General features: G+C 39.8%; 1 protein-coding gene across 3 annotated transcripts in view; it reads right to left on the bottom strand.

Annotated features, from left to right (window-relative positions):
• Positions 1 to 389: 389 nt before the first annotated feature.
• Positions 390 to 24228, bottom strand: part of RAMP3 (receptor activity modifying protein 3) — a 50654-nt gene continuing 26815 nt past the window's right edge. The window contains exons 5-6 of one of the 3 annotated variants that reach the window (XM_082045785.1): positions 22251 to 22425; positions 390 to 2700 (exon numbers count right to left, since the gene is read on the bottom strand). In XM_082045785.1, the coding sequence (XP_081901911.1) occupies positions 2531 to 2700; positions 22251 to 22425 (345 nt within the window). In that variant the 3' untranslated portion in view covers positions 390 to 2530. The remainder of the gene's footprint in view (positions 2701 to 22250; positions 22426 to 24228) is intronic. The other 2 variants (XM_082045783.1, XM_082045784.1) reach the window with 2 other exon arrangements.

Below are 24228 nucleotides of genomic sequence, written 5' to 3' on the forward strand. Positions count from 1 at the left end.
TTAAGAACTGGACACTGTTCGCTTCCTTCCTTAAACACCCTAAATATTCCTCCAGATTTAGCCACTGGAGCTGCATTAAATTAGCAGTGTTGCTTCCCATGCACTGTTCTCTATCCTTCTATCTAGTACACCAAAAGAATAGTGGAAGATCACACTTTGAATGGAGAAGACGAACAAAAAAAGATTAAATTTTCACATCCAAAGCACACAGCAGTGACAGAATCCCTCCTCCTTCTGCCACAGCACATGAAGGAAAATCCACTGTCTTTTATTCTTAGAATCTTACATTTCTTAGACTCTTTGAAAAGTTCACACTAGATTTTATTTTCAAATTAAACCAGATCTGGCATTTGTTTAAAGACCACAATACATATCTAGCAGTATGATGTCATCAGGTGACAGTTTCTTCTCAGTTTAGTACCTAGGCCAATCTGTTTTATATTGAATTAGGGTGGCTGATATCTCTTGGATCAGGTGAACACAGTTTCAAATGAGCAAGAACTGGTCAAGAATTTGCACCAAATATGGCAATTAGATTGAAATAGATGTGTTTTTGAAAAAGTCTAAATTTTTCTATGTGATTTCCAAACTCAAGTTTTGAAATTTGCTTTGAAGCTTGTTTAAATTTAAGTAAAACAACTGAATCACAGAATGTTAGGGATTGGAAGGAACCTCAAAAGATCACCTAGTCCTATCCCCCTGCTGGAACAGGAACACTTAGATGAGGCTACACAGGAATGTGTCCAGGCGGGTAAAACTACATGCAGAAAAGAAAATTATTTGGTTTTGGCCACACAAAATGCTTAACCAAACAATCTTTCGGATCAAATGAATGGGTTGTGGTTTTTTTTTTTTTTTTTTACTGCACTACTAGTTTTGGTGGGCCAAACATTTTAATGCAGAAAGTAATAGTTAAGTAGAAAACTAAACCAAAATCCTTAGTACTTATGTCAATTCTTTATGAAGAGCAATTTTATGCTAGCATCTAAAGAATGAAGAAGTATCTTTGGAAAAAACATACAGGGAACACCTTAGAAAATTAATTATTCTAACACCAGGATAATGAAAAAACAAGCCAATGCCTTCAACCCTTGTGAAAGGATATGAAAACAAACCACTACAGCTACAGGTGTTATTTATCTAATTTCATATAAACAATTATTGTAAGGGGAACACTGGTAATTTGATCCAAGCTTAGAAACACTTCACACACAGACAAACCTAAATCTCAAACACTGGGCCAGGATTTTAAAGGAGAAAAGTCTAACTAGCAGAGGCATGAAACACCATTACTTGGCCATTCAACCTGTATTTTTTTAATGTGCATAAGGTATGGAAAAGAGTCACTTGTAACAGCAATTGCTCACTTGTAATAGAAGAGCATTTGACTGAAATGTGTTTTGTAAAATGACAGAAAATAAAGGTGTACAACACAAACATGGAAGTTGTTTTACTTTGGGCATATGATATTTATTTAAATTGTTACATAGGAATAGCTTTATACAATAAGATTTCTGAGTAGAATTTTTTCTCTTTCCTCCTGTGTCTGTTCCAATCTTTAATTTTCATACTTTAGTTCCCACACTCTACATGGGATGAAGAATTATTTATGTACAAACTTGAACTCTGAAAGGCACCTCAATCAGCATGACACCTTTATATTTATTTGTAGGATATCCCTTGCACAAAGAGAAGTGAGAGCGGGGAGTATACAGTGAACGCAAGTAATTTAGAATAGTCATTATAGAATAGGAAAAACAAAAAGTCTGGCATATGAAAGTTCCTTAGTATATTTATAATCAAACATTTTTTTTCTCACATTTTCCTGCTCTGTAAAATAATACCTGTATATCTTCCCAGAGTTTGTTTGCAAGAAATACAATTCCAAATAGCCATGCTTAAAAGCATTTTATAAACCGTTTTATAACGTGGCATGATAATTTCCCTGTGGAGATAGTCACTGGACACATAAATTGTTTCTTTGTCAGGACAATACTTTGAGTTCTTGATAATGTTCCTTATTAGCTTCCGGGAAAAGCTGCCACTTGGTTACATCCATGTTCAGTTCCTTTGCCAGTCATCTATCCAAGCCACAAGGTTCACAGATGAAAACCTCGAGTGTCCTGCACAAAAACCCAATAGATATCATGTCCTCCGCAGTCAGTGTTACACCATGCATACATACACGAGCTGCCTGTGAATTCCGTGATGATGAGGCCTGATGGAAGCAGAGAGCTTTGCACCAGTAATGTTGACGACCAAGCTCAGAAACAGTGACTTTCAGCAGCAGGCTTTGTTCTCGGAAGCCTTGTCTCTGTCTCAGTATCTCACAAGTTCCATTTCAGCAGATTTGAAATACTTATGTTGAGTTTCACTCTTCATCCTCCCTTCTTAAGAGTTTTTGTAAGAAGGAAATGGAGAAAAAGAAAGTCTGGAGGAACAACTTACACCAGGATATCACTTCTCTTGCTGCACCATACTACCAGGGTTATCATGGCACATGTCAACATGACTGGGATCAAGATGAGAGTTATGAGAATTTCATCCGGTGGATCTTCCCAGTGAACCTTTTCTGAAGTACAGTTGGAAAAAAACTGTTTATGAATTCCAGTAATAAAGCCTTCTGTGAGGGGATTTGGCCAAAAGCAACTCGCATTCTTGGCTTCATGTTCTGTACACTGAGTAAAGTTGTCATAATACCTAGGAGAAGAAAATGAAGAGAAGTTTAAATAGAACACATGCATATTACACTTCGAGAGAGCGACATAGGGAGCCATAGAGAATCTATAAGAGTGGGTCTATCATGTAGATACTATGCTGAAGGATCTTTAATGGAGGCTGTGGGTACCAAATCCTGTCCAGTGGACCCAGGATAACTGACTCACATGTACTCATACAACTGAGAGACTTCATGTGAAATACTGAGATCATGGATGGATGGTGGTCAAAACCCAGTATTTTGGATGCTGTTACTATAGCCAGGATCTCCAAATGCTACTTAAGTAGAATAAGAACCTCCTCACTAGAGACATCTACACTATCTTTAAAAAACATACACACAAATGTGCCAAGAACAAGACATTCTGTGCAAAAGATGGATAATTCATACCTCATCCGTCATTGGGCATGATGATTTGGCAAAACTGATGATGTGACTCTGGGACTGAGCCACAACATTCATTACTGTGTAACAATTTCAATTCTGTTGTACCCCCAGGCAGCAAGAAGAGAATGGGAAAATAAATACACAGAAAGTTAGCTTTTGACAATCTTTATCTTTTTCTCATCTCCAGCAAATGCCTAGCAGGAAAAGAAAAAATCCTAATTACACATGTTCGCAATGCTCACGAAAGACTGGAAACCCCTTGTAATTCCTAACACTTCAACACAGCATGTGCTGAAATTTGCCTGTCCAAGGAAAACTTACATTTATGAGAATTGGCCACCCCTCAGGAAAAAAAAAAAAAAATATATATATATATATATAAAAAAAGAAAGAAAAAATAAAAGCCTAAATGAGTAATTGCATGGGTTTTGTGGTGTTATCATAAGCGAAGGAAATTCAGGAAGTGAATGGAACATGGGGGAGGAGATCAGAAATTAAGAAGATGAAGAGTGTCTGGTCAGTACATGAATAGGATAAGAAATAAGGAAGCCAAATTATCATCTGCTGCATTTTTAAATATTTTTTTCAGTCCTGCGTGACTCAATAAACTCACTTCAAAGGTAAATTAAATATAGAAATGAGAGAGCAAGAAACCACATGACACCCCAAGGAATAGCATCCTGCACTATTAGCTAAAGGCCTTTCCTTCCTTTTCAGTACATATAAATACAGTACCTCCTGATGAATGACTCATTCTGATATTAAGTACTACAGGTGACTAATGCTGACTCAATCCTTTGCTGTGAAGTAGTGGAGGAGAGATACTCAGTGTCTGGGTCAAGACTGAAGAGCACTGTCTATTGCCTGCCTTTCAGAGGAAATGTCTGCCTGCCCATGCTACAAGCACATAGGTTGAGAATACAGGCTGCTGTTGAGCATCTATGTTCTCAGGGCTGTGTTCACAGAAGAAGAAAAGGCTTCACACAAAGGTCCTTTTGCAACCTCCTCACACTCCTCAAGGAGTCTGAGCTGATGCTGCTTTATTCATAACCAAATACACTGGATGATCTGACAAGTCCACACCCAGATACTCTGGCACACAGATGCACATATGCACAATGTATGTATATTTTAAGCAAAGCAGCTAGAAAGGAAGCTGTTGTGACAATGTCAGCAGCTACAGGGAAACAACAGGAAATAAGCTAAAAATAAAATAGAAATCTTAGTGTTTGTTATTTTACTAGGGTCATTCTTCCATGTGACCTAGTAGCATCCATTCTTTGTGTCCTTGGACTAAATTAGAAGCTGAAGATGTCTAGCTGAATATGGGAGCGACAGTCCCTGAGGACCTGAAGAATAATACATCTAAAGGCATGCCCACAAGGTTTAAACAGACTACAATGCAGAGACAGTGGAGCTAGCATCCAGTTGCCCAGACAGGTCAGTGTCCTCTGGCACAGACACCAGGCAGGGCTTCAGAGAGCATCGGACTCCGCTCCAGCCCTGCTCTAGGCCATGCTCTGGTGAGCAAGCTGTTCCCATCAACGGTTGCTTCAGCTCCCTGCTGCTACAGCCACCTCAGTTTGCCCATCTCTTCATCCAGAATGACAAAAACAACCATCTGAGCAGACTTCATGTAAAAGTAATTATATAAAACCTTTCTTTTTTGCCTAGGTGTAAAATCCTATAGGAAGTCCAGTGTTCTTCCAAGAATTATGTAGGGTTTTTTCATAAATGTTAGATGGTGTAAACAAAAAACATTTCCCACTCATTTTGCATTTCAAGTACAACATAGCTAGAAAAATCTGGTTAAAAGTTGACAAAAGGCCAGATAAAACTAATGAGGGAATTATGTTGTATTGGAAAGCCTGAATCCGTAAGAGCCAAACTAGAATAAAAATGTTGTCTTAATAGTTTGAATTCTTATAATTTTCCCTTAATACCCTTTCTCTCAAGGAAAAAAAAAAAAAAAAGCAGCTACCCGCACAATAACTGTTTTTTCACACAATTGTGAGAAGGTGGATAAACAAGCCTCAGCTAATTGAGAATTACATGTCTGCCAGTAAAGTTCAATTCAGTTAAATATTTATGTAACTTAGCAATTTAGAGTTTATGCACAGCAACAGAAAGTTCATGTAATAAAAGTCCTCTGCATGGTACTATGTAACAGCTGCCTTGGAAGGGAGCAACTCATTAATATAGCACAGGCATTTTGCAATTGATCAATTCATTTGCAACTTGTTGGGCTCTTTTAAGACAGAGGTAGGGGTTAATAGTTATTTATTTCCAATTCAATTCTCCCATGCTTAATTTTCCTATGCCTTACATAATTCTCTTTAATCAAATGGTAAAGGCTAGAGTAGGAAACCTTTTCATTCTGTATAATAAAATTACTATCACAAAGATGCCCTAGCCTGTGACTGGAGGTACTTCAACACAAATGCATAAAAATTACACGCTTTGTGAAAGGAAGGAATAAGAAATGACATTTTATACTTACTCCCAGAACAAGTAATGGGAGCACAGTACAGTAGCACAAGCTCCTTCACCTCTCATATTATAAAGAGGTATGGAAAGGTTATTGTCTGTGCTCAGTCACATTTTCATCTCTTTCAGGTTAGCTACAAGGACCATAGTTAGCTAATACTCAGAAAAGGTAAATTCACTGGGAGCAAGGTCACAAGCTTTCTGAACAGTGGGATGAAGAATTAATGTATCTATGAGTTTCAACTCTGTTCAGGAGGCCAGTACCAAACCCAAAAAACTAAGCATATTCTAAGCACCAAAATTCATATAAAGATATGCTTTCTCCTGATATGCTCAGGAGAATCATTTTAAGGTTTATTGACGAACCATCTACTTGGTTATAGAACCACAGAATATCCTGAGTTGGAAAGGACAGACACGGGTCATCAAATCCAACTCCTGTCCCTGCATATGGCAACCCCACAGTTCACACCATGTGTCTGAGGGTGTTGCCCAGTCTCTTCTTGAACACTGCCAGGCTTGGGGCCGTGACACCTCCCTGGGGAGCCTGTTCCAGTGCTCCACCACCCTCTGGGGGAAGAACCTTTTCCTGATGTCCAACCTAAACCTCCCCTGGCACATCTTCCTGCCATTCCCTCGGGTTCTGTCATTGGTCACCAGAGAGAAGAGATCAGCACCTGCCCCTCCTCCTCCCCTTGTGAGGAAGCCGTAGCCACCACGAGGTCTCAGTCTCCTCTAGGCTGAACAAACCAAGTGACTTTAGCCACTCCTTGCGAGCGGCGGGGGAACAAGCTAGGCCAACTCACTGTGAGTGATAACGCATTGTTCCACTTTATTGCTCTTAACAACACATATTTATAGAGCTTACAGTAATTATGCATACTTGTCACCTGCTGATTGGCTTACATCCAAAGGTTACATTTGCCTTGACCCTCCTACCTGCAGCTAGCTGGCCGCCTGAATTTCGCACCTTTTCAACTCCCCCCTCCCTTGAGTTGTTTACGAGACTTGTCAAGGTCACAGTGTCCTTGCTGTTCCCTCATGATCAGCAGTCTCTGCTGAGGCCCACTGAGGCAGCGAGGCCCGGCCATGCCAAGCTCCCAAAACATGTCAGACCATTAACCCATCAGAACACAACTCTTATTAGAACAAACATTAGAACACAACTCTTATTAGAACAAACTCTGATCGTGCAACTGCTCCAGGATTCACGTCCTTCATCTCTAAGCCACTCCCTAACAACTCCTCATACAGCTTCCCCTCCAAACCCTTCACCAACTTTGTAGCCCTCTTCTGGACACTCTCCAGTAGCTTTATATTCTTTTTATCCTGTGTTGCTCAGGACTGCACGCAGTGCTCCAGGTGAGGCCGCACCAGTGCAGAGCAGAGCGGGACAATCACCTCCCTTGCCCGGCTGGCAACGCTGTGCTGGATGCATCCAGGACACGGTTGCCCCTCTTGGCTGCCAGGGCACACTGCTGGCTCATGCTCAGGTTGCCATGGACCAGAACCCCCAGATCCTTCTCCAAGGAGTCACTTCCCAGCATCTCACCCCCAGTCTGTATGTACAGTCAGGGTTGCCATGTCCCAGGTGCAAAATCAAACACTTGCCCTTGTTGAACTTCACGCGGCTGATGATTGCCCAGTTCTCCAATTTGTCCAGATCCCTTTGCAGGGCCTCTCTGCCCTCAAGAGTGTCAACAGCTCCTCCCAATTTTCTGTCATTGGCGAACTTACTTAGGATTCTCTCAAGTCCTGAGTCTAAATCATTTATGAAGACATTGAAGAGTGCTGGCCCTAAGATGGATCCCTGCAGAACCTGCTAGTGACTGTTTGCCAGCCTGACATAACCCCATTTACTAGAACTCTTTGAGCCCAGCCCGTCAGCGAACTGTTCACCCGCTGCATTGTATGTTTATCCAGATGGCCATATGGCATATTGTTGAAAATACTTTCAGAGAACATGAAAAATACTTAATTCATCTTTGGAGCAATCTCTGAGCTGTGACACATTTGTCTTGAAAGACAATTTTCAATATTCTAGAACAATACTTTCAGAGCACAAACATGTTTTCTCCAGTACTTTATGTTTCCACTAAGACAGATAATAACAATCATGTGGTTAGTTTTTCTAAAAAGTGTGGAAAATTTTATTTTGTGAGTTATTTTACTCATGAGAAAACACATTTATAGATATTTACCAAGAACCTGGACAACAGGCAGTTATTATTAGGAATGCTAATGCACACATTTGCCTTAATGGGACACTGCTTCATGGAGTGTCCATTCAAACTATTTAGACAGCTGAATGTCTCACCAACCTCAGGGTACTCAGTTGCCTACCACTCAGGCACTGTTCAGTATAAGTGGAGGCTTGAATCTCAACCATAGTTTCCTACAGGAAGGAATGTGATAAATTATTGCTCTTCTTCCACAATAACAATGAACAAAAAAACTGCAGAGATGTCTGGTTTACAAATACACGAAAAAAATACAACTCCCTCCTCCAAGAAAACAAATAGATTGTTTCATTAAGAGTTTCAACAAATGAGAACTTTCTGAAGAAAAATTGTTCTTCCAAAAAATCCCAAACAATTCTCAAAAAGCAGAGTACTATGTGTCATATTACTGAAGACAAACTTTTGAAGACATTCACTGGCTGCAGCCAGTAGACCCAGCAGCAGTTCCAGTAGGAGAATTTCGCCACCTCTCCAGAACTCATGGATAGACTACTCCAGAGACACTCTGCACACATGCAGTCAAGGATGTTCAGCCATTGCTTAATGAGATGGGTCATAAATTTAAAAAAAAAAAAAAAAAAAAATCATTGCACTTTCACTGTCCCATTTTACATAAATCTGCTTCATGTTTAGTGATAAAATTATAGAAGGGCATAGCAGGGTATGTACATTATGAGTTGTTTTTTGTTATTTTGAGTTCACTAAGTATTTGGAAAAATACAGGGAATATTCTCTCTAGAATAAATGAGTCTTGATGTAAATCAGTTAATATATATTCTAGGGACACTTGCTCCTTCTGCTGCTCTACAAACTTGGACTGGAATCTAGAGGAGCTGTTCCAGGATACTACAAGTTATATGATGTACTTCAATAAAGATGTTTTAAAACTTTTTTCCCCCCCATATGGTTCAACCAAGAAATTTCTTTATACACAGTCATGTATTAAATTAGAGTTCAAAGTGAATGATCATCCTTGCAACCTCTACCCAGTCTGGAACGAGAAATGCAGACATAATAATTATAAATATCATGTGATGAGAAAGGCTCTTTTTACAGCATTTCCAGATGAAGTGGAGGCAGGAAGTACCTCACAAAAAAAGCAAGCCTATTCTTGTGTGAAATGCAGCCAGATTTTGTAGAACCGGGTGTAACAGTCTGGATGAACTTCAAATAATGATCCAAACTTTAAGACTATTATCTCCTGAGATTTTACTATCACGTTAAAAGTCAAACTTTAGTTTTATAATCAGCTACGAGCCTACAAATACAGTGGAATCTTTTTGAGCTTTTTTCATTCAACATCTCTCCAATCATACTTGTGGCTGTATCTCACCATTTCTTTAACCCCGTATCTTCTGCCAAGACAAGTACTCCCACAGACACACTTCTACCACCCTAATCAGATCTGATCTGTTGTACATCTCCAATATAAAATTCAGCCAGACGAAAATAATGCACTACAAAACATAAGGAAGCAAATGAATATGTGGGGGAGGGAAGGTAAAAAAACCCTTGCTGGTTTAATGACAACATTATTTAGTTCACTCTCATGTCAGTAAATACTAGGCATTGTGACAGATTTACTCACTTAGGTTGAAAATAATAAATACATTCTGGCGTCCTCTGAACTAACTACAGATCACCACCCTTGGCTTCACATCAACAGCTGTCTGAAAAATGAAAAATGTTTGAATAAACCTAACTGAAAACGCTAAAATGCACAACTATTACTAAACTGTTATTAATTTCCTAAAGATACAGCAAGAAAATATAAAGAGCAACTGTAGATGTAAGCAAATAGTTTATATACCCAATAGCCACCTCTGATAAGCAACAAAAACTACTACATTAAGCAAACGTAGAACGAGGGAAATCCAGCCTAACACACAGTGTTATGTTATAAAGATCTGAAATTTAGTAGCACTGGAATTTTACTAAGCCGGAAGCTTCTACTAGCAAGTGGGCTTTGCCTTCCACCATTCCTGAATTATATTTTAATGATTACTCTGTTGCAAACTCAGCCTATTTTTGGGGAACACCAGTTCAAAAGGGAAGTGTTCCCTGAAGCCATCACTATATCATGTCTACAGGAGCCAGTTTCAAAACTCCCTTGAATTAAGACAGAAATCAGAAGAGCAAGCAAACGCAAATACCACAAAAAAATTAAGCAAATGTATCCAACTTCTTATATGCATCACAATTCCTAAAGTAGCCATTCCCATCAGTGACAATGTCTGGAAAAAGGTGTATTTAATATACTGAAGAAAAGCCTGTGCTGGGTCTCAGAGGCTGTCAGCCACCTCAAAAATTCCCACCTCTCCAGCCAAGAGAGAAACAGAGATACAGGGAATGTTCTGCAGAGGGCACACAAAAATGCAGGCTGCAAGACCAGCACATGGAACTGGCACCCTGCAATCCAAATACTGAAATGCTCCGCAAATGTCTGGCTTGTAAAGGTTCATTCATATATTGTGTCTTCCAGATAAGAGTTTGTTTTGCTCCTTAGAGATGATTACAACATTTCAGTGTTACTCTGCTCTGTGTAGTGATCTGGCTCAAGAGATGTGGCTTCCATATAGTTTGTCTAAACCATTATTTACTAGGGTATTGCATGAACTATGAATTATGTCAGAATACATTATTTAATCATGAACTCATCAGGGACAAAGTCTCAAATGAAGAAGGTTAACTTCGCCAAATAAATCCTTCCGGAGCTAACTTTCAGAGTAGCAATGAAGAAACACATGCTATTTAAGTGGTGAACATGAATTCTCCTCCAAGTTGCCAAAACTGAGGCAAATCCCTTCCACCAGTTTGACACAACAGATATTAAGTTGCTATGTTAATTAACACACATATCAGACACTTTGCATTTCTGGCTTAAAATTGTACATTTGTTAGTCATAAGAATAAGGTCATCTGTAACTCACTGCTTTTAAGTCATCACAGCTCAGTTTCTAAAGTTGACTGGAATTACAGCTTTGATGATAGTGCAGCTACCACAGTTACAACCACAGCTCATTTCTGTGTAAGCTCATCAGACATAGTAGGGTTGCTTGTTAACAAGTTCCTTGGTAAACAGATCTCGCCATGTCTGCAGCGGAAACCCCGCTATCTCAGTTCGGAGTGATGTTAACATGTAACAGTGCGAACAGGACTGAGGGATTCAGTACTATTTTAGGAAGTCTGATGCCTGCTCTCTGCCCTGGTCCAACACCAGCAGCTATTGTAGTAATGCTGACATTTGATGGAAAGCAGAGAGAAAGGAAAGAAGGGCTATTTTTTATTCACTGAAAGTCAAAAGAAAGCAGGGAAATTTTTAAAACAGACTTTAGTGCTATGAGCTAAAAAAGACACCTCCAATTCCCAAACCTTGAGAAAAAAGCTTAACCACAAAATGGTACTTGGAAAGAGAATGAGACTATATGTGGAAGAGAAAGAGGATTAGTTAAAAATGTACATTTTTACTATACTGTACCTTTCATTTTAGAAAACTGTGATATTATAGCTGATGAAAACAGTAATTCCAGTGTATTTTCTCACTTTTCCTGTTTTCTTCTGTCTTCTGTGAAGGCTTGTTTGGGACATATTTGTTTAATATTTTGCACATAATTTTATGAGCAGAGCTTAAGTGTGTATTGGGGGTCTGGAGGGGCACAAGCCATTACGAGATCTACAACAATTGTTTACCAACAGGTTTTTAAAACTAGTGAAATCCCTAAAGACAGTCACTAAAAGCCCCTGAAATTGTGCATAACATTTTGCAGCCAGTAGAAAATCGATAACTGGGCACACATGAGTTCTCTGGGAGGTATACATAAATCCTCTTTCTTTCCTGTTTGTTTGGTGACTAGTAAATGTTCTGCAGCTGAATTTCAGCTGCAACCATTCAAGAACTATTTGGGAATTCGGGTCATGTAGCCAAAAAGCAAGGCCAGTTTAATTTGGCACAGATGACAAGGTTTCTACACTTTGCTGTATTCCTCCTCCAGCACCACAACATTCACTCTTCATGGACCGGTTTCTGAATCATCACACTGTACAACACGACGCTGGAGGACCACGAGAAACTGTGGTGGTTTGCTCTGCAGATGCTCACGAAGAAGAGGTATTGCCAACCCAGTCTATATGTGCTCATCAGTTTGACTCCTCTGTTCCTTATTTGTCCCTCTGTAAAATGAGGCTAAAGTAGCATTGTCCAACCTCGCAAACTGTAAGATGGACCACATGTGTCATATACAAATAGTTGGCACCCAATTTAGATGCCCAGAAACTTCCCAAGTACATAACAATCCCTGTGTTCTTTGATTTATTGTCTTTCAAGTGTTAAAATGAAGCCACAGTAGCCACATTCTCAATCTTGTTTGCTATGGTGCTCAAACTGTAGGTAGCAGCTTAAGCAAAGCAAAGCAAACCTTCCCTTTACAATTTATGCTATAAAAGAGCCAGAAAAATGTGTCATATTTTCCATATCACTTTGCAACATCTGTACTTCAAAAACCCACACATGTAAGTATCCCTGCAGTGACAGTGAGAGACCACTGAAAAATGAATAAACAAATAAAACCAGCATGGATGACTGTATAGTTTTGGTTTCAAAATTAGAGGGCTGTTATGAAATGCTAGCTAAAATAGAACAACTGATTTCTAAATAAGGGATGGTAACACAAAAAGAAGGTGCAAGACCGCTATTCCAGACACTGACTTGTATATTCAAACATTTTAGTGGTTTGTGGTTTTTACCAATGCATACAGGCAAAAAAAAAAAAAAAAAAAAAAATTGCTAATAATGCCTACATGTCATCTAATACCTTTCATTCATTAATTTGCAAAGGAAGCAAACATCCTCATTGTTTTCTAGATGAGAAACCTCAACCATAATATGGAATCACAATTTTCCCACAGCAGAGTAGTTCATGGCAGAACCAGGAATAGAGCCTGGGTCTGCTGGGCTCAGCATACAACCCCCACTGCTTACAATTACTCCAATTTTTATCCTGCAGCTGTGGTACTTAACAACACTCTCCTTGTGAAACGTCCACTGTTTGAGCTACATACACACACAAACAATATGCCTACATATGACTTAATTCCTTAGGAAACCAGGCCAGAAAGCGGCCTCTTTTTCAGAGAAAAGCTCAGTCTTTGGAGATTATTTGGACAACAAAGCACCAGGTACACCAGACCCTGACACAGAAGAACGGAAGGATGCCATGAATTTCTGTTTGCTCTGCATTTGACTGACATACACAGGAAAAGAAAATGTTGTCCATACTGAACTCAGGGACAGAAAAAAAAAAAAAAAACAAAAAACAACACAAAGTTACAACTGAGCAATTATCTCAGAATACACAGAAAATTGCAACAGCCTGAAAGAGATTCATGAGTGACCGAAACCTGAGCTGCTCATTTGCAAATAAGGAATATATGAACTACCACCTTGAATTCAAAGTATTAAAGACACCCCATACCTCAGTCCTGAGCACATGCAAGAAGCTCTGGTCCAAGAGAGTACACAATAAATACATGATAAAGCTCCAGAGAGCTTTGATATACATTTCAGTTTCATTTATGTTACTGAAGACGGCAACACAGTTCCCAGGTTAGGGGGACCTCAGTTACAAACTAATTCTGCATAGCTACCCACGTCCTCTCTCCCTTTGTTTCCACAAAAAGCAAGCCTCAGCACACAAGCCAGATCAGCTCCCTGACATGCTTCAACAGCGCTCTAACAACAGGATTTGAGAAGATAAAGCTTCTGGAGCGTTGCACAGCAAGTGAACCACACCACAATACCAGAAGTCAGACACAAAACAGAGGTGGCACTCATTACACCTTGCTTTCGTCTCGCTTCATTCCCCTGCAAATGCATCAAGTTTGTATTTTTCACCCAAAGATCAAACCCCTGTCTACATTCAACAAACAGCTCACCAATTTTAAGTTCTGCGAAGGTCCTGCAAAGCTCACTAAAACAAATTTACGTTACATAGACTTGCATTTCCTAACAACTTGAAATCATACCTTTGAGACATGCTGCAAACAAGTCCATAAAGGTGAGGAGGTAAAACAGTTTAAACAACACTTTTGTGACTACTTTAAACTTGATTTTCACACCTACTGTTTCTCCCTTCCACAGTTTCTCATTAAAATGATGACCTTGTCAAAGATATTTGATGTCTGGGAAAATGTATGTTTCATAGCAGAAAATAATAAGTCAGGAAATAAACAATTCCATTTAACAATAGAACGGATGTTTGAGTTGAGTTGAGCCACACCAAAGAAATCTCAGTGTTCCTTATATACATGGAACCAGGAATGTTCTTGAGAGACCAATAGCATTTATGTGCCCTAAAGAAGCTGATTCTTCAGAATAAACTCATGACACTGATTCCAGTCTTTAACACAGAAAATGCATGGATACCTGGTAATAGTTTACTCCCTAGTGAGAGGGAGTTTTTTTGCTCCTGGTAATACTTGTGCACCTGACTTGCTGTCACCTATGGAATCTCATCGCCATCAACTCATCTGTGACGACTCATCACCTCTCTAGGTACTGCAAAAATGGAACATGGTCCTGACAGACAAAAAGCAGGGTTTCTACTTACTGATGGATAGCTAGGTTCTTCTGTGCTTTCAAAACATGTCAGACTTCTCACAAGATATGTTCTGCAAGCTTGTTTCTCCTTAGATTATAAGAAGTACCAGTGTGGTGGGTGTTACCAACTGATACTGTCTTCTCTCCAAGTTCCATTGGCTTTTTTTACCCACCCACAAGGCAGAAGTAAGTTTTGGTTCAAGTCATACTGTGCTGCTAGCTTTGAAGTAAGCAAAATTAGGCATAGGAGCAGTTTAAAAGACAGAAACCTGCATCAGCAGCAGAGTTGGCAGTTTGTCTGGGGCCCTGGTTAGAGTCAACTGTCTTGAATAACTAAGTCTCAACAGCAAAACAAATGCATTCAAAACCACAAAGACATTTTCTCTAACATTGCAGGCCCCAGGAAAACTCCTGCCGATTTGCAAGCAAGATGTACTCCTTTCCATCAAACTCTGCAGCAATGAACTAGCCTCTAATCTAAGAATTAATCCTACTACTAAACCAAACATATCAATACTACTATTATTAATCTATTTCAAAATGCAGATGAACATCTTAGATGAGCATGGTTATTAACTGATTTACTGGCAAGCCAATGTGGGAGTGGTCACTGCTAAGCTGCAGCAAATGTGCTGCTTAACTTAGGTCTAATAAAACATAGTGTTCCCATAGGAACACAGTTCCTCCTCCAGCCAAATCACTGAACATACTGAGAAATCCTAACCCTCAACTTCACCAACAGGAAAAACAAAATTACAGCTAAACCACAGACCTAGAATGGAATTCCTCAACAGTAATGTTTTATTGCTATTTATATAATCACTTCCAGACCCAGATAAAGGAGGTGGCATTGTAGTGGGAACAGCATTCAAAATCCTCCCTGTAAACAGCCTACGTAATGTTAAAAAACTCCTACCTTCAGTACCATAAAGCGGTAAGGGACTGAACTGTATTAATCTGGCTAAGCAGCAAGATAATCATTTCTCACTAATCATTCCCTGGAAAGAACTTCGGTAACTCTAACACAGTGGCTTTCCTGTAATCATAATTATAAAACATCAGTCTGTAAACTTTATTCCTATGGTAAATGAATCACAAATAAAAAGATGCTTTTTCAATCTGTAGATCAGTAAGACGCTGAACCAACACAGTGCAATACCCCTGTAACTTTCAATTAGCCAGCCTGAATATTAGAAACAGTTTATCCTTACCTACATGCACCTCAGAACAAACTCATGTATCTCATTTTTGCAGACAGCTTTGCTCAGTTCCATCCTCCCGTGAAGTGGAGTAGTATTGTTCCGAATTTACCTTGTTCTAAAGTAAGGCAGCTGAGCTAGCATTATACTGCAGCTGGTGCCAGAGCTTTTGTGTGGACACATCCACCACAAGAGTCCTTTCCTTCTGAATCTCAAAGAACAGGCCCCTACTCGGCTCCAAAAAGCAATAATTCATATGAATGAGAAGAAAACAACTTTGCTCTCACTTGAAGAATGGGCATCTCACTTGCAGAACTGTAGCCAATAGTAAACATCACAATTTGTTAGTAAACATATTTCCATGCTTCTGCAACGGGAGCCATGTTTTCAGCAATACTCAGGAATGAAGAATAGCAAGACCCACATCATCTAGACAAATGGTAAGTGCCCCTGTTGATCAATTCTTATCCCATTTATATTCAAAGCAATATCACTGGAAGTCTAAGGGATGCCATAGCAACATTTTTACAATATTATTGAGCTTCACTGTTCCAAGGTTTCTATAGGTCCTCCAGCCTCTTTCAAGAAAAAAAAAAAAAAAGCTGAACGTAAATGAATCTAATAACCAAGGGAAAGGGGGCTTGACATGTTCCTTAATTATCCTAAAGTAAGCAGAACCAGAGACAACAAAATTAAAGGACCCTGAACAATGTCTGTGAATGCTAAATTTGGAGTTCTTATAGTTACAATACAGTTGTTTTCCTTCCTGGAGTATTCTGACTGCACAAAGCACTACCTGTGTGTTGAAAACCTCAGTTGCGTCAAGTTTACAAATTGGCTGGTAACACTGCATTCTCAAATACCACCCCCCACCTCCCCATCACTAATAAACTCTTATGTTTGCCACTTATTTCCTGCTCAGCATTGCTCTTTACTTCCCAGTTGAAACGACATAACAGGTGGCTGTGTACTTTCCATACACAAACAGGTATTTGTTTGCAAATGGTCAGTGGAGGAAATAATACAGCTTAATAGTGTGCTGAAAGGAGAAATTGTACAAAAACACAAAATAGCTCAGTGACTCAGAGAATTTAATTGCATAAAACATCCTAAGTGAAGACAGTTATCTTGATACAAGGGCATTATATTGAACAATTCAATACTGCTCAGCAGGGATTCTTCTTTAAGAAAAATAAACAAAAAAAACACACTTCCCCCAAAAAATCCACCTAATTAATTTGTATTAGGGTATTACTTTGAAGCAGAATGGGTCTGAATGCTAAATTTTGTAAAAGCCCTAAGTACTTCCAAACCTGTGTGATATAACATGAGCTTTGAGGAAAATAAATATTTCATAAGGACAGTTCTCTCAAAAAAATAATGTTCTACCTGTGCTTTGCTGCCTCTAGAATGGGAAAATTTTACCAGTAGAAAATATCTTCAGTGCATGCGAACAATAAATTTTCAGTTTAGCAGCAAGGACATGCTTGTCAGGTTAGATTTCAAAGCAAAATCCTGCATGGATTCTGCATGCTTAGAAACCAGGCTGCCTTTACAGTCAGTGGAGACACTGGAGTAATTGGAGGGCGTGATGTATATTCCATGATATATGATCTCTTTCTAAGACACCTTCCTTAAGTTTCCACTGAGCAGGGAGTCCAAGATAACTACTACATTGGACAGATTAATCCAACACCTGTTCCATGTAGCAAAAAAAAAAAAAAGCAACCTAGTCAAGAATTACACTCAAATATACCACTGCCAGTGATGGAGAAACATACAACCAATACGCTATCCTTGTATCTACGTAAGCTCAACTCCTTTCAAAAAGTATAACCATCACCGTTGGTTTGCAAAATCTTCCCTCCAGTCAGCCCAGGTGCAAATGCACTTGGTGCATGCATGTATTCAAGTTAGCCACTAGCACTGCCTGTTGAGGCAATTCTGCTTTCTCCCAAACACATCAATCACTTTGTTCATTCAATTTCTGAAGTTTGGTATGAATAATGGCTTGACAACACTTTTCTCAAAATGTTTCAACTCCGTGCTAAAACCATCTTTCCACCACTGTTCCCAAAATGAAAGGCTCACCCACCTTCACTCCAATCCTCCAACACCGAGGGAAGAGCCAGAGTCAGGAGGGAAGAGCCAGTCCCCACCTCAGAACTGCTCTGAACTAGTCATTCACAGCACACTCTGTGTCATCTCAGCAGCTCAAGGCTTTTCTTTCCATCTAGATGAAACAAGCTGACATGCAAGCAGAGCAAATGTGGCTCTAATCTAGTTCAGTACTACATAGCCAGGCCTCCAGACAGCTATTCAAAACAGACACTTGGTGAACATAGTCATTTTTCTGACCAACAGACAGGAAGTCAGGGGAAAAGAAGTATCAGATGAGCCCTCCTTATTCATTCCAGCTTATATCTACAAACAACTGCTTCAGATTTGATTTTTTAAAGGATATTAAAGTGTCCTTTGCTGAGTGGAAGCTTTTATTAGATTCCACTTAGGCTAAAGTAGCCCAGGCCTTTTGTAACACCACAGCATCATTTCTTAAAGTGGAAACAGGGGAGAAAAATTTGACAAGCACCCACTGCAGCATGTGTACAGGTTGTAAAAGAAATTTTTTAAAAAAATCACTTGCTTTCATGTTGAACTTTCCATCATAATTTCAATACCCCTCCTTATTTAATTTTTATGAGCATGCCAAGAATGTAGATTTTTTTTTTCTGGTAATGTAAGGAAAATAGGTTTTATATACACCAATGAAATTCTTGTAATTACAAAATCCATTTGCTTTGGGAGGAGAGTGGCAGTTGTTTTCTGTTCCAAGCAGAATACAAACAATGGGAGTCAAAAATCAGGCAACTGATTACACGTCTTAAACCTCAGATCACATCATCTACTATTTAACAAATAAGTGATTTTTGTGGTTTTGAATAAAAAATATATTATTTAAAATTGCAATCTGTCCATGAACAGTTCACAAATGAGACTGAAATTGATGAAAAATTAACCACAGAATCAGAGGAATAGTAACAACATTAGAAAAGTATTTATGGTATAGCATATAAACCTGATAAGGGAAGCACCAGGTATAGAAAAGTCCTGCCTAACTACTATTCAAGTACATCATTATGTTCCAACATTACTTCCATGGTGCAGCCTGTACACCATTGAATGTGGATTTTTTCCTTTCTTAATCTTCCCTTCTTACTCATGGAGGTAAAGACACCTGCCCTCTCCTTAAATAATTTCTTCTTGTGCTTTACAGCTTCCTCAGTATCTTCTGACATTTCATACAGACAACGGAAGCAAATGGTAGACCCGAAGGACCCAACTCCTTCTCCACAACTGTTTATGTAAGACCTGAGTATTGCAACACTCACTGGAGTTGCTTAAGGACAAGTCAGCAGCATCCTAAGCAGGTGCAAAAAATTCTATGGCAAGAGATTTCGGATGACATTTAGCAAGACTGGCTGCAGATCAGACATGGAGGGACCAAGCATCTTGAGGGTGTCACCTGAAGGAGGCAGCTGGTTCTCAGCATTCGGCTCTGCTGACGTTACTTCCTTGGGTCCCACGAAGCTCTACATTAATTTTAGAAAGAACAGTGTAATTTGGTGCATCACTTGTGAAAGATCACAATCCCTTGCCATAAGAAAGCTATTATGGGGTTTGTTAATTTTTAAGCACTCTGACTAGTCAAACAGTGGCTTTACTTTCTGAGCCTTTATCTAATTCCTCTTTGGGTGATGAAAACACTGTCTGATTTCCACAATGACAGTACAAAAACCCTACCTTTTCCCATGCACAGCAATAGTCAAAAGCAGAAACAATCTTACATTTTTGTACCTGTTTTTCATAGGTAGTAACACTAATACCTTACACCTGTATATGACGTGTCAGTCTGGATATGTATTAGGTATATGTATTCCCCAGTAACATGATGCAAAAAGCCGTGATAGATTACAGTGCAACAGTCAAAACTCAGGTGGAAGAAGGATGTTTATGTAATGTGGAAAGAGGGACAGACTACATGGGAAGAATACAAGGAGGCTGTTAGAGTATGTAGGGATGTGGTGAGGAAGGCCAAGCTCCACTTGGAAGAAAATCTCACCAGGCAAGTTAAAGACAACAAGAAAGGGTTCTTCAGGTATATCAGAAGCAAAAGGAAGGCTAGGGAAAATGTAGGTCCGCTGCTGAATGCGGAGGGTGCCCTCGTGATGGATGATTCAGAGAAGGCAGAGTTATTGAATGTTTTCTTCGCTTCTGACTTCGCTGCTAAAACTGGCCTTCAGGTATTCCAGACCCTGGAGGTAGATGAGAAAGTCTGGCAAAAGGAAGACTTTACTTTGGTTGAGGAACATCAGGTTAGAGATCATTTAGACAAACTGTACATCCACAAAACCATGGGCCCCAATGGGATACACCCACGAGTGCTGAGAGAGTTGGCAGGTGTTATTGCTAAGCCACTATCATCTTTGAAAGCTCTTGGAGAACACGAGAGGTGCCTGAGGACTGGAAGAAAGCAAACATCACTCCAGCCTTCAAAAAGGGCAAGAAGAATACCCAGGAAACTACAGGCCAGTCAGCCTCACCTCCATCCCTGGAAAAGTGATGGAACAACTTATTTTGGATGTCATCTCCAAGCACGCGGAGGAAAAGAAGGTTATCAGGAGTAGTCAACATGGGTTCACCAAAGGGAAGTCATGTTTGACCAACCTGATATGACTGGCTGGGTAGACGAGGAAGGAGCAGTGGACATTATCTACCTTGACTTCAGCAAGGCTTTTGACACTGTCTCTCACAACATCCTCATAGGTAAGCTCAGGTAGTGTGGGCTGGATGAATGCACAGAGAGATGGATCATGAACTGGCTGGATGGAAGAGTTCAGAGTGTTGTCATCAATCGTGCAGACTGTTGTACCCCAGGGGTCAGTTTTAGGTCCAGTCCTTTTCAACCTGTTCATCAATGACCTGAATGAAGAGACTGAGTGCACCCTCAGCAAGTTTGCTGATGATACCAAACTGGGTGGAAGGGCTGACACACCAGAAGGCTGTGCTCCCATTCAGCGAGACCTGGACCAGCTGGAGGACTGGGCAGAGAAGAACCTAATGAAGTTTAACAATGGCAAGTGCAGGGTCCTGCACCTGGGAAGGAATAACCCCAGGCACCAGTACAGGTTAGGAGTTGACCTGCTGGAAAGCAGCACTACAGAGGACTTGGGAGTTCTGGTTGACAACAAGTTAACCATGAGTCAACAATGTGCCCTTGTGGCCAAGAAGGCCAACAGTATCCTGGGGTGCATTAAGAAGTTGAAGGATGTTATCCTTCCCCTCTACCCTGGCCTGTTGAGGCCACATCTGGAGTACTGCATCCAGTTCTGGGCTTCCCAGTTTAAGAAGGATAAGGAGGGAGTCCAGCAGTAGGCTACAAAGATGATTAGGGGCCTAGCGCATGTTTCTTATGAGGAGAGACAGAGAGCTGGGTCTGTTCAGCCTGTAGAAGAGATGGCTGAGTGGCGACCTCATCAAACGTATTTATAAATATCTCAAGTCTCTGGGACCAGACTCCTTTCAGTGGTGCCCAACAACAGGATGAGGGGTAATGGACACAGGCTGAAGCACAGAAGGTTACATCTGGATATGAGGAAAAACTTTACTTTGAGGGTGCCAGAGCACTGGAACAGGCTGCCCAGGGGGGTTGTGGAGTCTCTTTCTCTGGAGACATTCAAAATCTGCCTGGACACATTCCTGTGTAACCTCATCTGAGTGTTCCTGCTCTGGCAGGGGGATTGGACTAGATGATTTCCAGAGGTCCCTTCCAACCCTAACCATTCTGCAATTCTGTAATAAATTATAGATTACATAGACCATCATAAGATCGATCTGCTTCTTAAGCTACCTTCTTACAGATAAAAATCAGACTCAGAGCATCAGTGATAACTCCCAGTCCCACAGGATTCATAACAGAAGCAGACACAGAACACAGTTCTAGATGCCCAAATCTTCATTTTAACGTGTCCCTTCACAAAATCCATCTATGTTATGAACTGATACTCAACTTAATATGAAATGGTACATTTTAGCAGTCATTGAAATGTATGAAGGACATTTGTAGACCCAAGAGAAATGTAAAACATCAATTTCATGAAAGCTGAAAAGAATTCTTCACCTATGCACTACACCAGGGCAACCTTTGTTCTTTCCACCCATTACACAGTCAGCTTTTATCATAGAAAAGATCTTTAATTTTACAAAACAACTGTACCTCTATTATTTTTCATAAACACAACAGTAATATCATACACTGCCATCAAGTTTATCAGTGCAACTAGGAAGTTCTGTGTCTGTCCTTTGCAAATTATACAATAGGCTTAAGAAGGTGACTAACGTCTTTAAGAATGCAGAACACTGCATGTCTTGTGTTATACATACTTTCCAACATTGAATTATAGACTGTTTTGCAAGGGTAAATACAAATGCCAGAGCCTTGACAATTAGCTGTGTAAACTATTTTTTTAGAAGAATAATTATGTAATAAACTTCTGTAACTGAAACAGGACCCTGATTACAGATCAAATTGATAGTATTATCTACTTATGTATATATCAACTTACCAGATGTCTGCTGGAAATACAACACAGAAGAGAAGAAACAGTCTAAGAGGTTGCTGGAGTATAAGACAACTTCATGACACAGCTGATCAGTGAGCCAACTAGGGAAGACACCCCCCTGGGCCTGTTTCTTGCGAACAGAGAAGGACTCCTGGGTAATGTGATGGCTGGAGGTCACCTTGAGTATAGAGATCACAAAATCACTGAGTTTTCTATTCTTGGAGAAGTAAGGTGAATGGTCTGTTGGAAAAGGACCTGGGGGTGTTTGTTGACAGCTGGCTGAACATGAGTCAACAGTGTGCCCAGGTGGCCAAAAAGGCCAACAGCATCCTGGCTTGTATCCGGAACAGTATGGCCAGCAGGACTAGGGAAGTGTACTTGCACTCAGTGCTGATGAGGCCACACCTCTAATACTGCATTCAGTTTAGGCCCCTCACTACAAGAAAGACAATGAGGCCGTGTTTAACCTGGAGAAGAGGAGCCTCAGGGAGACCTTATTGCTCTCTGCAACTACCTGAAAGGAGGTTGTAGCATGGAGGGTGTTGGTCTCTTGTCCCAAGTAGCAGGATGAGAGGAAATGGCCTCAAGTTGCACCAGGGGAGGTTTAGATTGGATATTAGGAAAAAGGTTGCCAAGCATTGGAACAGGCTGCCCAGGGCAACAGCTGAGTCACCATCCCTGGGGGTGTTTAAAAATCTACAGACAAGGTTCTGAGGGACATGGTTTAATGCCAGAGTTAGGTTAATGGTTAGACTCTATGATCTTAAGAGTCTCTTCCAACCAAAATGATTCTGTGATTTTATTCTATGATTCTATTAATTGATATACCTCTTTGTGCTGTCAACAGTTAACCACATGACTAGTAGCACATGTAGCCTGAAGCAAGAAAATATTTTTTTTTAAAATCTCTGCTGAGTTAATCTGGGTTACTACACATCCATGGTTGATCCATTCAGAAAACAAGAATGTAGAAACACTCTTGCAAACCAAAACAGAAGAACCACAAAAGCTTTTCTTAAGTATTCATTTGCATAACATATTTATCTTCTTTCACATTTTCACTGCCTCTAAAAATATGCTACAATATTTGTATTGTATAATTGATATCAGTCTATCAGTTATGCCATATTTATTTTACCACCAATTAACTTTAGACAGAAATCTTCAGTTTTGCTTATTTTGAAATACAATCTTCAACAATAAGCTCCATGAAGATTGCTTTCTATTACTGATCTTGCACAGCAAAATTCAAAGAGGACATGAAAGGGTACATCAGCTGCCAGTCATTAGATTTAATAGTGGAGTGATTTCTAATATCACCTCTAAATTGCTTAATTTTTGCAAATGATTTTAGTCATTTGGATTATTGTCATCTTATATGTTGAACTATTTGTTGTTTGACTTGGTAAAGTAAGCACTGACATACCAATCACACCTTGTAGGTGCAAGCTGCTGGCCACTAGTCCGCTGCATCTACTGTGGTACACGTCAATGTGACTCACAGTTAAAATGGCTAAAATATTGTAACCGACATCTTCTGACGACCTTAACTCCATCAGTGTTGAAAACGCTTTCAGAACTTTAAGAAGCAATCAGCAATATTTACGTTGGTGATTTACATTTGGCAAGTGCCAGATTTCACTCTTTGTGAAAACGACTCATGACAAATAGATGTTACAGATGTTAAAACTTGCTGAAAAGTGCATTTGAAAAACTGAAATCTGATATTAAAAATTGAAGAGTTTTCAGCTATCGGTAACTAAATGGAATTTTTTTCCCTATTTAGTAGCAAGCTTAGAAGATCCCTCTCTTTTCTTCTCACAGTGGTAAGAACTTCCATAAAGATTTGCAAAATTATCAGTAAACTAAAGAACATGAAGGTCTGAGATGTTAAAAACCTTGAAGAGATAGAGAACAGGCTGCTAAAGCACACTGTTTTGGCATGACACAATCATCATCATTTTCTCAAAGGCAGATCCAG

The sequence above is a fragment of the Streptopelia decaocto genome, assembly GCF_964273445.1.
Source record: "Streptopelia decaocto genome assembly, chromosome: 2".
Taxonomy (NCBI): Eukaryota; Metazoa; Chordata; class Aves; order Columbiformes; family Columbidae; genus Streptopelia; species Streptopelia decaocto.